Below are 14,250 nucleotides of genomic sequence, written 5' to 3'. Positions count from 1 at the left end.
TTGGGTAAATGATCATTTTCCCTTTTTCTTATGCAATGAAAGACTCAAACAAAGTAGTATTTTAAGAAATCATAAAATAATGTTTACAAACAATAATTGAAGTCATTTATTATTTTTTTAAATAAATTCCATTAGAAGAAAAGCCAGAATGCCATTTACATAATATCCCTAATCTATTGGAATATAGTACCATTCACTAAACAAAACAAAGCCGAGAGCCGTGAATAGACTCTCTCTCTCTCTCAAGCAGAGCCTTAGGGTATTCTGGGCAGTGGGTGGCAGCCGCTCGATTGCCGGCTGTGTAGCACCGGCGACTCATCGTCGTGGGTTGTGAGGAGCAGATCTTAGCGTCTGCTATTTGGCGACGGTCGGATTGATCTGACTTGGTTGGAGACGAGGCAGTTCTCGGTGGCGAAATCTATTGCGCTGTCGGATCGAGATAGATCGGAGACGGTTCAGGGAGGCAGAGCGTCAGGGAGGCCGTTCTGGTGGTTCGGGGTGTCGAAGAGGTTTCGTACCGGCTTGGGTTTCCTGGTTTCAGGTTTTGGCCGAGCGGTGCATCAGGTTTTTCAGGCTGCCGGGGGTTCTGCTCGATGTTCTAGTTCCAGGATTTTCCAATCAATCTTCTATGCAGGTGATTAAGGATCGCCAGAGAGAGGTAGCGGAGATACTTGCTCCCAATCAGATTCATCTGATTTTGGTGTTCATTGTTAGAGGCAAAATGGTGTGGCGGAAAGGCAAGCCACCAGAGGATCTGTTGCCGGCGGCGGTGGTGATGGCCAGGCAATTTGATTGGACTTCTTTTTATTTAGCTCGGATTTGGGCTTGGCCTGTTAGGCCAGGGCTCAATTCAAGTCAGCAGATTTCAAAGAGCAAGAAGACTAACCGGTTGCCGAGGTTATTATCTGCTATATTTTAGTGTTTTCCATTAGACATTTGATGCAAGTCTTGTTTAGGTAGGGGTAATCTCTATGAGCTTTTTTAAGATGTTTCTAGTTGTTATTTGTACCACAATCGCGTGTCGGCAAATAGGACTAGATGAATGATTTTTCCTTAGGAAGCGAGGTTGTGCTTGCTTAGTTAGGCTTGCTTCATACGAGTGTCTCATTAGACTTTAATGAGTTTAGTTTGGCTTAGATAGGTTATCTGAGTTCCCGGATCTTTTTATGTAAGTTCTGTTAGACTATGCCCTGTTTCTATGGCTTGATTACTAATGAAATCAATTCCTATTAAAAATTAAAAAAATAGTACCATTCACTATTGCAATGACGCTCGTTTATTTCAAAAGAGCCTGCAAAACTATACTAATTATTCTTACACAATATAAGCTAATTTGAATCTCCCTTTTCAATACACGCAATTGTGGTTTTGTCAATGCACAAGATTTTGCCAATGCACGCAATTGTGATTTTGCCAATGCACGCAATTGTGATGCGTTAGGAAATCCATTACTTGGTGAAAAAACATAACTTCATAGCATACAGACAAACCTACAAAATTAAGCAAATGGTGAGGCAAAAGTAGGCATACATAAGAAGATACTATATTTGCTGGAGATTTACTTCCCGTTAGACCATGATACAAACCTTAACTTTTTAAATTTTCCGTGATCATAAGGAAAATGGAGGCCTCAAATAAGGCCCAAGGAGATTTGTCTTGCCGGGCTTGGGCCGGCCCAGGTAACATGGTCGCTTCAAAACCAATGGAGTACAAAGGACGCTCCAATATATAAAACTCCCACCGTTCAAACTGAAACCAGAGAGAGAGAAGCGCTCGAATCAGAAGAAGAAGAAGGAGGATGAATAAGGAGGAGACCAAGTTCAGTGTGCTGTGCAGCCTCTTCAATTGGATGCAACGAAGCAAAACGTCAGCCCTAAAGCGCTCCAAGTTCCGGAAATTCCTTGACAACTTCTGCAAAGCAGGGGATTACTTCAGCGCAATCCGGCTGATTCTTCCGAGCCTCGATCGGGAGCGCGGTAGCTATGGCCTTAAGGAGTCGGTGCTCGCCACCTGCCTCATCGACGCTCTCGGCATGTCCCGAGACTCCGACGACGCTCTTCGCCTCATCAATTGGCGCAAGGGCGGCGCCAAGACCGGTGCCAATGCCGGCAATTTCGCCCTCGTCGCCGCCGAGGTTCGTTTCGGTTTTCTGCATTATTTATTTTGCTGATTGGATCTTGGTTCATTTCCATGAAATCGAAGAAAGCACTGTTTCTGCATAAACATTGAGATTAGGTTCACAATTACGAAAAGAATGGTACTTTGTTTTCAGCATTAGTGACTCTTGAGTGTGATTGGAGTTTGGCGCATAGTTTTGTTATTTGGTTTTATGTTTTGCATTTGTTATTTGTGATCAAGGTGCTGCAACGGAGACAGGGACTTAGTTCAGGTGGACTAACGATTAAGGAGTTGAATGACTTGCTTGATCGTTTGGCATCCGGTGAAAATAGGTATGTTGCTTTTGTCCTAGTTCTTAATGAGCTTGTAAATGCTTAATGTGACGCACCTAATTGCTAATATTGTCTTCATATGTGCTAAACACTGTTGACTTGATTTTTTTTTCCCCTTCATTTGGTCTCTCTTCCTCTCTAGCACTGTAAGTTAGGATGGGGCTTTAATTAGCTTTGTGGACAAACAGAACTTGGGTTAGCTAGTAAATCTTTGGATGTAGAGATCTAATAATGAACAATTCCCCTCTAATATCCTTGGACGTACGTTCTCATTCATTTGATCATATTGATAACCAATTGTCTTTGTTTATTTGCCTACTTATACCAGAAAGTCTCTATCTTTTTTAGAGGATTGTTTTGGTCGCCCTTAGCATTGCTATCCATAACGTCTTTATGTTGTTCATGTTATTTTATATAACTTTTATTATCAGTAGACAACACCACAGTTCATATAGGGTTTATGTGGCTGTATAGCGTATCTTATTTAACTTGAGTTTAAGTAGTAAGTACAATTCTTCCACCCTAATTTGTTTTTCTTACTCATATTTTTGTGGATAAGTATTGTATTCAAATGTATTTGTTGGAACTTAGTTTAAATTACTTGTGTATAATTGCATGTTTCAAGTATGTTTTATCAAGACATCATTTGGCTCACTTCAAGTATACTTAATTCATTTTCTCCCTGTCACGCCTTATATTTACCTTTTTATTGGGGTGGGGTTGGCGGGTTTACTAAATAGATTCAACCATGTGAACAGGGCAGAGAAGACTTCAATTCTTTCTACTTTGGTACAGAAGACAAATGCACAAGAAATGAAGTGGATCGTCATGATCATTCTTAAAGGTGTTCTCTAATGAGGTCCATGATTTGTGTTTCTTATCATCTATCTATATAAGCTTTTGTTCTTTATGTTTCTATATTTTCTTCAGATCTCAAATTGGGAATTAGTGAAAAGAGCATCTTCCATGAATTTCATCCGGATGCTGAAGACTTGTTTAACGTTACCTGTGACTTGAAATTGGTTTGTGAAAAGCTGAGGGACAGAAGTCAACGACATAAACGACAGGTCTGTAACTAATCTAAAGCAACATTTATATATCTGTTAAAAACATTTTATGGTGTAGCAATTGTTTCCTAGTATTTAATACTCACTGCTTCAAGCTACAATCAAGGTTGGAAAAAAAAAAAAACTCTTCAAGCTACTCTGAGAGAAACTATTTTAAGCTATTGTTACAACTTACATTCCGAAGATTTAAAAACTGCCAGTGAGTTTTGTGAGTTTCTTATTAACAAAACATCTTAACGATTCTCTTTTTAACATCTGCTCTTGGTGTTATAAATGTCTAATTGAAATACCTTAAGGAGAAGATTTCTTCATTGTATTCTGATGTATTGTTTGTTTTTCAAAATGCTTAAATGAACAAACTAAGTATGTCTCTGTATATTAATTGCAGGACATTGAAGTTGGAAAAGCTGTGCGCCCGCAGCTAGCTATGAGAGTTGGTGATGCAACTGGTGCATGGAAAAAGGTTTTATATAACTGATAACAAAAATTATGCACACTAACATAAATGTGAATTCGAGTACAATAGGGATAGTGTGTAAACTTATTCTGTCTTATATTTTTTCCATGTTAGTTTCATGGAAAGGAAGTTGTTGTTGAGTGTAAATTCGACGGCGATCGCATCCAAATTCATAAGAATGGAACCGAAGTACATTACTTCTCAAGGTAGAGTTATCAGATACACAAGTCTTGCTCAAAATTTATTAGTCTGAAGTCTTTATCTTGGGGATTTTATATTCTGAACGACATGCTTTAGTTGTCATTACAAATTTTTAGCACACTAATCTGTAAATTTACGTTTGCAAAATGTCAGGACTACTCCGGTAGTAATATTTTTCCCGTTAGAAATTATGTATCTTGCCACATCATGTTTTTATAAAGTGATAGTATTCGAAGAATGATACACTCAAAAATGTTTTGGTAGTAAGTTATTTTTCTTGTGCAGGAATTTTCTTGATCACTCTGAATATGGACATGCAATGTCAGACATTATTATACAAAATGTTCAGGCTGATAGGTATTTATCTGTATCAACTTTCCATTTTTGGCTGCCTATCCCTTATCTCTTGTATCCCTAACAGAATCTATACTAGGTATGAGTATGCTTTGCTTTCATTTTGGCCTATTTTCTTCCTTTCTTGGCTCCAGAGTGTAAGGTACCTTAATAAGTTCCCCATAATATGGATGATGATGATCTTTCAGTCATTTTTGTGGTCTTTGGTATAAAGGATCAGGCTTTTAGGCTGTAGTAATTCTTGTATTTTCCTGCCATCATAAACCTGGCATTGTCTAATTTTAGAATGCTTTACTCTCTCAAAAGCTTTTGAGTTCCTGTTAAGCTAACACGATTTAATGCATATAGTGGCTGCCTTCCTCATTATCCGTATGTAAAACTACTTATTGAATTGCATATATTATTAACTTTCAAATTTTATACATTTTGGCATGAGCAAACACATGCAGTTGCCTTTTCAGTGAATTCCTAATTGTTCTTCATCTTGCAATCTTGGTAGGTGTATTCTTGATGGTGAGATGTTGGTCTGGGACACATCTCTGAAGCGTTTTGCTGAGTTTGGTTCAAATCAAGAAATAGGTTTTTATTTTTATATTTTGTTTTTGATTTTTTTTTCTTTAATGAATTAAATTTTTTTCTTCTGATTTCCTGTTTGCATATTCTGTATTTGCTATTTATAAATTCGTTTTCCTTGTTTAACAGCAAAGGCAGCGAGGGATGGACTTGACAGTGATAAACAGGTTTATATTTTAACTTTTTTATTTTAATATTTTCAAGTTTATAGAAAGAACCAAAGTAGAGTTTAGCTAACTCTTTTTATAACCTCTCCGCATGCAGTTGTGCTGTATCCTTTTTGTCTCTTGCCTCGTTCAATAGGATGTTGCAAATCAAGCATGTTGAAGGTCAGTTATGAAAACAGATGAGTGTGTACCTTGACATGACCATTGACTAGATGTTGCATTCGATATCCTTTACGTTGGAGATACTAGTGTAATTCACGAGAGCTTGAAGGGAAGGCATGAGCTTCTCCAGAAAGTAGTGAAGCCTTTGACGGGTCGTTTAGAGATTTTAGTACCCAATGGTGGCCTTAACACTCACCGTTCTTCAGGTAACCTTGTCTTCATAATTGTTTGTATGTTTTGTTCAATAGTCAGAAATTGACCTTGTGCAGTCTACATTGTGACTGATCAGATGATTTTTTTGGGTTAGGTGTCTGCTTACATATATAGTAATATATATATTTCATTTTCTTGGTGTTCTGTCGGCCTCCCATGTCAAGCTTGGATTGTTGTGTTTTAGGTGGAACAAAGCAAAAATGTAGTCTAAGATAGGCAGTTATAAGGAGCTCAACCCAAACTTCAATTTTGTTCCTATGAGTTATAACCAAACTTTGTTGTCCATCATGACGTCAAGTCGTTCATGATACTTCATGTGGTGCTGACTTAATTCTTTGATATATGGACTCCCACAGACATGAATGATCTTTGGATAAACTTGTCGATATGTACTGTTTAGGAATTTAGGAAAACAACTTCCTGCTGTGCATCCAGACCATAATCCTTCTATTCTGTATAGGTAAATTTTTGGTTTGTACTTTGTAGCATAAATTCTGTGACCAGATTCTGGAAGGCATCTGAAGATATTTTTATAATGTGTTAGAGTTGATGCTGGCAGGCATTCTCTCTGTTCCTGTCTTTGTCTCTCTCTCTCTATCTCCTGTTCTTTTTTTCTAAGAGATGTGACTGGGTATCAACTGTCACAACTCCCGATTCTTTAACTTATTTGTTGCCTTTACACTTCATATAGTAGAAGCTCCACATTTGTACATGCTGTATTCTCTATAATATCCAACTTGTGATGAGAACTACGCCGGCTCTTGCCAGTGAGTTCCCTCCACATTATGTAGGAGTAATACCCTTTTGGAAAACCTCTTAGTAATTATGTGTCTTGCCTGGGGAGAAACTTTTTAGAGAATCATCTTTGACCTGCAGATTTTAACTTGTTATTTGATCCAACTGGGTGAAGAAAGTTCTTTTTGCAATATAGGGTGTTTCTGTATTTGCATTTTAGAAATTAAAGGATGATGGAATTCAAAAAACACGTCTATTATTATCTCCAGTGCTAGAATGATGGTTGTCATCTTCTGTCTCCCTCGTAGTAAATTCCTGGCATCTTAATGCAATACTAACTGTTTTTCCTATAAGTTCATAAAGAATTAAAGATTGTCAAATAATTCAACACTACTTGTTAGATCTCTTATATACCCGTGCTGTTCCCTCCACATTTGTACATGCTGTATTCTCTATAATATCCAACTTGTGATGAGAACTACGCCGGCTCTTGCCAGTGAGTTCCCTCCACATTATGTAGGAGTAATACCCTTTTGGAAAACCTCTTAGTAATTATGTGTCTTGCCTGGGGAGAAACTTTTTAGAGAATCATCTTTGACCTGCAGATTTTAACTTGTTATTTGATCCAACTGGGTGAAGAAAGTTCTTTTTGCAATATAGGGTGTTTCTGTATTTGCATTTTAGAAATTAAAGGATGATGGAATTCAAAAAACACGTCTATTATTATCTCCAGTGCTAGAATGATGGTTGTCATCTTCTGTCTCCCTCGTAGTAAATTCCTGGCATCTTAATGCAATACTAACTGTTTTTCCTATAAGTTCATAAAGAATTAAAGATTGTCAAATAATTCAACACTACTTGTTAGATCTCTTATATACCCGTGCTGTTCATGCAGGGGAACCTTGTTGGTCCCTAATTGTTCATACTCTGGATGATGTCGAGAGGTTTTTTAAAGAAACCATCGAGAACAGGTAAACATCCAATGCCTGTTAAGGTACAGTAGTCTTGCAGCTTTGAAGCCCAAAATACCTTCAGCACTCTGGTTATAAAGTGGACAATTGCTCTATATCACATCTTTCTTTGGGAAAAACAAATTCTCCTCTAAGATTGATTCTAATAACTTCATCGTCTCATTCATCTTTCTTCATTCCCCCCCCCCCCCCCCCCCCATTGGTATCTTGTTTTGGTTCTGTGTTTCTTTTAAAAACACTACCCTTGGCTTACACCCATTTGATCCCGTAAGCATGTTATTGGACAATGCTTTGGTATAGCAACACTTGTTAAAAACCATCACAAGACTTTCCAATTCTAATTTAAAATCCTGGAGTTTAGAATATATGGGTAGTGCTATAACATTCGCGCACATTGAATAGTTTAGATGCAAAGGCTCAAGCTAGTTTGAACCCAAGGATTATCCTATATTCTTCAGATTCCAGTTTTTTTTTTTTTTTTTTTTTTTTTTGCGCCTAGATGACTTAAACTTTAAATTGAAACTGTTTAAAATTACCTGAAAATCATGTAAAGCATCACATCCATCTGATATCTCACATGACCAAAAGAACTCTAGCAACTATGTCCTCTTGTTTTTAACTGCATCTTGAGTTCCTTATGTCTGAATCAATTCCTGTCTTCTTCAGTGGATAGAATGTATTCTTACTGCTCAATGTCTTTATATTGATTTGTTCATGTGTCATGTAATAAGATATTTCCTCGAGCTTAAACATCATTCTTGTCCTTCAGAGATGAGGGGATTGTTTTAAAGGATCTTGGTTCTAAATGGGAACCTAGTGATCGTAGTGGAAAATGGTTGAAATTGAAGCCGGATTACATACGGGCTGGTTCTGATCTGGATGTTCTTATAATAGGTCTCTGCTAATACTTTGTTAATTTTCGATTTGCCTCAAAGCAACATAATTTATTCCTCATATCGTTTAAACTAATTGTTTATATACCTATTCTAGGAGGATACTATGGTTCAGGACGTCGTGGAGGGGAAGTGAGTTTGCTGTCTTTTCAAATTTTCTAATCTCTTCTTTTGTGAATATAACTTGACAATTCTCTCTTAGTGCATGCATTTCACTCACTGTGTGTATCTGATCGTCCATGTCGGTCATTATGGAGACAAGACCTTAAGGACCTTAGGAGAGACCAATTCTGATGGCTATGTATATAGCTGTTTATAGTAAACAACTGAGTTCCATTGATAAAAATCTCATTGTTGCAGGTAGCTCAGTTCTTGGTGGGTCTTGCTGAACGTCCAGTTGCAAATACATATCCGAGAAGGTAGAATTTTCTAATGATTACTTTATCTGGCAGAATGATTTGCTTCAATTAATGAAAATTGAGACCTACAACTTGGATTGTATAATCGTCTTAATCAAGGAAACTTTTCCTTATATTTGCTTCTGTAGAACTTTCTGATAGCTTCCCAAGGGAATATCATATTGTCTCCTCTATTTCTAACATATGTACATACATCAATGTATATGTTGGGTGTTATCCTTAGCTGGGCTACTGTTTTATAAGAATAAGTTGAGGGCTTTACGATTGTTATTACCTTTCACTTGATGAACCACAATTAGAGGGGGTTTTGTTTGAAGATGAAGACCTTGAGGATGTTGTCCAAGTTGAATGAAGTTGATGGTTGTTGACTTGTTATTAGTCGTGTTAACCTTTTATTTGAACCTTTGGATTGATAATATTTGATTGTCATAAACTAGTACTTTGTTTATGTTTCATATTTTTTTCTTTCTAATTATATATATATATATATATATATATTTAATTGCCGTTTCCTTCACGTTTCCGTTTCCTATTACATTTAAGATTTGCCGTTTCCACGTTTCCGATCGTATCGTATCAGGAAACTCGTACCGGTTTCCGTGCTTCTTAGGTTATTGGGTGTATACTTTGGAATACCAGATAACCTGAGTCAATACCAGATAACCTGAGTCATCATCAGTGCTTATAATCCTTGTAACAACTGCTGGTAAATGAAAGTTTCTTATTGGGTTTTTATATTGCAGGTTTGTATCCTTTTGCAGAGTGGGTACTGGACTTTCTGACGAGGAGTTAGATGCTGTGGCAACCAAATTAAAGCCTTATTTAAGGTATTTTGTTTTGTAACGTAACCATACTGTTGCAGCTCCTCAGGGTTATCCAAGATAATATCCAATGAGCAACATGAAATTTCTAATTGAAGCAAGCATGACAGCTTGTGCTTTGATAATTGCTTTAATGGCCATTCAGCTTATGATCTTGGACCAGAGATTGATATCATTGGTGATTTACAGTTGTTTGGTAATTTAAGGACCCATCAGTTTTACCATGAATGAGAAAATGGTGTTGACATAGTGCTTGGAGTTGATGTAGAGATTCGGAATTTTTGGCAATCACTTGTGCTCGGAAAAGACTGTTCCTTATTTTGACAAATTTCAAGTAATAGGGTCTTATTGTTTCCTTCAAATGTATATTAAACTGTCTCTCTGTCTGTCTGTCAGGAAGTATGACTACCCCAAAAAGGCACCACCAAGTTTTTATGAAGTAACGAACCATTCAAAAGAGAGACCAGATGTTTGGGTTGAAAGCCCTGAGAAGTTAGTATGATTTTCACCTATAGGTATGTGATGTTTTCATTTTCAGCAGATATTTAAGTGTTTTCTCCTTTGTATTGCAGATCAATAATCCTTTCCATAACAAGTGACATCCGAACCATAAGGTCCGAGGTGTGTTCTATTATCTATTGATTAGCGTTCAGATATATACATGTAGCTGTACTAGGAAGGTCAAAGTGTAGGTTTTTTTATTACTTGGTTGATGGCTGCTGAATTCTTGCAGGTTTTTGCTGCACCATACAGCCTGAGATTTCCACGTATTGATCGAATTAGATATGATAAACCTTGGCATGAATGCCTTGATGTGCAATGTAAGAGGATGAAATTTATTAGATATGCATCCCAGAATTCTAGTTTCCCTCTTATATCCCTAATTTATACTCCAGGTTTCTTCTCCATCTGCTCAGTTGTGGCATTCAAAGATGGGGGAGCTCTTAACTATCATATGGTTTAAAGCTGCTGTTTACTTTCAATTTCTTGTATTTGCAGCATTTATAGAGCTTGTAGATTCAGGCAATGGTACCACACAAAAGGGGACAGATTATGGTGGCCAGCAGGATGATAAAAAGAAACACAAGAGATCCTCTAAAAAGGAAGAGAAAAGAAATCTATCTCTTGTTCCCTCTCATTTAGTTCAGACTGATGTTTCTGGTGTCAAGGAGGACAGCTTAATATTTTCAAAAATGATGTTCTGTATCCTTTGAGGTTAACAACAACAACATAATTCATCTCTTTATTCAATTGGTTATCAATTTAGGACTTGGTAGCTTAATGGATTGTTAATTCTTTTCTGCTGTACTGCGTTGTCCTTGACATATTCAGACTTTGCTAACGTGCCTCCAACTCATTCTCTTGATTCCTTGCACAAAATTGTTGCTGAGAATGGGGGTACTTTTTCGATGAATTTGAATAACTCAGTCACACACTGTGTTGCAGCTGATAGCAAAGGTCTCTCTCTCTCTCTCTCTCTCTCTCACACACACACACACACAACTTTGACCGGATATAATCAATAATTGTTCATTTGACAGGGATTAAATATCAGGCAGCAAAACGTCAGGGAGATGTGATTCATTTGTCTTGGGTCTTGGATTGTTGTTCTCAAAAGAAACTCCTTCCTTTACAGCCAAAGTAGTAACTGCCTAATCTACTGCGTATTTGAAAAGAAATTTGTAAAATGTGATTTCTTTGATATTCTTTTTTCATTTCTGCTGAAGGTACTACCTCTTCATTTCTGACTCTTCAAAGAAGAAGTTAGAAGAAGAAATAGATGAGTTTTCTGACCCGTACTTCTGGGACCTTGACCTTGCAGACATTAAGCAGGTAATACAGAATTCTTAGTGAGTATTAAAACAGTGAGTTTTCTGTAGAAAGGGATGGAAGCATCTTGATTAAACTTGAAATAAAACAGGCTTTTAGACAATGAGGTAATTTTTGTATTTGATTCTTATCAGCTTCTAAGCAATGTGCCTAGATCAGAGGATACCAAACGTATCAACTATTACAAGAAAAAATACTGTCCTATGGAGAAATGGTCTCGATTTCACGGCTGCTGCATTTACTTTAACTCATCAATTCATTCCTTGTAAGATCTATTGGTCATATTATGCTCTCTTGGGACTCACGAATTATATTAGGCTTTCTTTGTTTTGTTCTAATTGACATGGGTTGCTTTCTTATTAATCTTTGCTTAAAGGAAACCGGATTGGGAAGTTGTGTTAGGAGTTACAGTAAGAAGGTTAAAGATTGAAGTTCTCATGGGTGGTGGCAGAGTCTGTGACAATCTTGCTGATGCCACCCATTTGGTACTCTTGTCAATTCAGGGGTGCGATGTCGGATTCGAATCCTTATTGCAAAGGTAACCCAGTAACATATGGCTCATAAACGTGTAACTATCTTGGATTAGTTATGGAGCCTCTAATGGAGGATGATCACTGGCATTTCATTTTGATAAATAAGATATGTGAACATGATAATTATTGACACAATTCTTTTGGTTGTTTGACAATCTATTTACACCTCAATTCTTTTGGTTGTTCTTGTGCATTAGAAATTAAGCATGTCTTTGTAGTAAGATTTGTAGTGTCATTATTCGTTCGTTTCTCCACTTGGCCGCATGGTTAATGCATATGGTTAGTAGTTTACCTGAAGGCTTAATTATTGTGATGCTTAGTGTAATTTTGATGTAGTTATCATTCTAAGAGCTGAGTAGTTTTCTTTGTTCTATTCCCTAGTTCTTGGATTTTTGTTTTTCCCTACAACTTTGCCCACTGTCCTCACCCTTCCTCATTACAGGTGTTATATTAATGCAGTCCTAACCTTCCTCTTATCTTTTTGTTATTGCTCTCTCTTTGTTACAGTTTGACTGAAGCAGAGAAACACTTTTTGCATAGCAAAAGGTTGCATATTGTTGGACTGCAATGGTTGGAAGACAGCTTGGAAAAGAACAAAAGACTGCATGAGGAATCATATAGTTTAAAACCCTATGGGTGGGAAGAATTCAACATCGAAGAGTGGTGAGTTCAAAATCTATCAAATAATATTTGCACATGGATGTCACGTGTCTAATGACTTCTCATTTTGGGCGGGTTAGTGAGATATAGAAGATATGAGATTTACGGTTGTTCACTAGATGAAATAGGCCCAATGTTGCAGCGACTCCATTATTGCCAGGAAATGTTGCTTAAAAGTTCTTGTAGCAAGTTGTCTTTTCTTTTTATCATTTCCTTAATTTTCTTTGTCCACTTCATTATGGAGACACTTCTGGGTTAGACTATCACTCTATCAGTGCCACAAATCATAACTAAAAAAATATATTTACTGCACAAAGTTCTTGAGTTAAATCATAGTTATTGTAGCGATTGGCAGATGTCTGAAATAAAAATTTTTAAAAAAAATTGCTTAGCTAATTCCTTATAGAACAGGGATTCTTCTTCTCTTTTTAATTTTTATTTATTTATTTATTTTTTCTTCCAAGAGCAAATAAGCATAGAGAATCAGTTAGGTGGGATATCTCTTTTTGGTACCTGCAATACTTTTAAACCTTAGTGCATCTCTGGTGTAGTGTAAATAGGTAGGAGTGTGTTATGATAACAGTACATCTGATGGATTTTATGGTGATTATCTTAATTTTTCATTCTGTCTTGTTCTTTCTAGCAAACCTGACATGGTTTTAGAAGAAGCTCCCTGTGACAATGTGGAAATCCAGAAGGTTCCTTCTCTTTCTAACAAATGGAAAAACAGAGGCAATGCAGCTCAAGAAAACTATGGGATCTTGGGCGCACCTGGCAAAAGGAAAAGAGGAAGACCAGCTGGCACAAACACGAACAGAGGGAAAACAGGTGCCACGCAAGCTCGAAGAACACGTGCACGTATTGGCAGGAAGCCTGCTAAAATATCTGGCAATGAGTCAGATGAAAGTGGTTCTCATGATCGTACGTCATTTAAGGAAGAGATTAATATCGCGGAAGGGAATCATGGGATGGTAGGTGACGGAGGTTCAGACATGCAAAGAAATGAGGCAATAAAAGATTCTACATCATTACAAAGTGGTAAGGCAGCTGAACAAGAGGTTGCTGGAGACATTAGATTCGATGGCCATTCTGATAAAATTCCTGAAATTGAAATGATTGAGAAGCATAATGGCCAAGACAGAGCTAAGCCAGAGAAACTCGAATTTATGGCTGATCCAGTTCAAGCCATGTTGTTTGATCTGATTCCAAGTCTTGGAAAAAAGAATGTTCAAACTATGAATGTGAGTACTGAGGATGAGAAGCCACCCGTAGATCTGAATCCAAGTCCTGGAATGAAGAATGTTCAAACCACGCATACTAGTACTGAGGATGAGAAGCCACCGTTTGATATGGGTGCAGAGCCTCCAAAGAAAAAGAAAGTTAGCTATAAGGATCTTGCTAGTCAGCTACTTAAGGATTGGTAAATTGTTGACTGCTCTAATTGTGTACCTTTTCTTCTGTATATACGTAGAATGTGAATTAATAGGATTTGATGGAAGTTCGTATTTTGTAATTCAGTTACATGTTATTATGTTAATATGTAGCACATTGATAGCAAGAATATCTTACATTCAAAAAAACAGATAGCAAGAATAACTTCCATCTTGCTGTCTGATTTTGTGGAAAGGAATTATGGGATAATTTGACTTGGTTTTCGGGGCTGATATTGTGTGTGTTTTAAGTGATTGTGCTCTGGACTTTTGGGGTTTAGGATTTAGTGTTTATTGGGGCTTATGTTGAAAAT

General features: G+C 37.1%; 1 protein-coding gene across 1 annotated transcript; it reads left to right on the top strand.

Annotated features, from left to right (window-relative positions):
- The first annotated feature begins 1,734 nt into the window (after positions 1-1,734).
- On the top strand, positions 1,735-14,170 carry LOC112198240 (DNA ligase 4). The gene is made up of 27 exons (XM_024339326.2): positions 1,735-2,134; positions 2,359-2,450; positions 3,209-3,294; positions 3,381-3,517; positions 3,906-3,980; positions 4,089-4,180; positions 4,461-4,532; positions 5,029-5,108; positions 5,232-5,269; positions 5,367-5,373; positions 5,482-5,637; positions 7,275-7,350; positions 8,120-8,244; positions 8,341-8,375; positions 8,604-8,662; positions 9,406-9,489; positions 9,880-9,975; positions 10,056-10,104; positions 10,217-10,304; positions 10,483-10,686; positions 10,816-10,941; positions 11,025-11,124; positions 11,211-11,316; positions 11,448-11,578; positions 11,690-11,851; positions 12,354-12,509; positions 13,150-14,170. The coding sequence occupies exons 1-27, from the start codon at positions 1,799-1,801 to the stop codon at positions 13,928-13,930; spliced, it is 3,549 nt and encodes a 1,182-aa protein (XP_024195094.1). The 5' UTR covers positions 1,735-1,798; the 3' UTR covers positions 13,931-14,170.
- The last annotated feature ends 80 nt before the right edge of the window (positions 14,171-14,250 follow it).

Source organism: Rosa chinensis, chromosome 4, assembly GCF_002994745.2.
Source record: "Rosa chinensis cultivar Old Blush chromosome 4, RchiOBHm-V2, whole genome shotgun sequence".
NCBI classification, from domain to species: domain Eukaryota; kingdom Viridiplantae; phylum Streptophyta; class Magnoliopsida; order Rosales; family Rosaceae; genus Rosa; species Rosa chinensis.
Note: the sequence above shows the minus strand (reverse complement) of the source record. Positions and strands in the feature narration are given on the sequence as shown.

What these genes read in the sequence shown, in the direction of transcription:
- LOC112198240 (XM_024339326.2), top strand. Translation starts at nt 1,799, where the DNA reads ATGAATAAGGAGGAGACCAAGTTCAGTGTGCTGTGCAGCCTCTTCAAT. An exon ending in GAAGTACATTACTTCTCAAG is followed by an intron (nt 4,181 to 4,460) that starts GTAGAGTTATCA and finishes TTTCTTGTGCAG; the next exon opens with GAATTTTCTTGATCACTCTG. An exon ending in GCAAATACATATCCGAGAAG is followed by an intron (nt 8,663 to 9,405) that starts GTAGAATTTTCT and finishes TTTATATTGCAG; the next exon opens with GTTTGTATCCTTTTGCAGAG.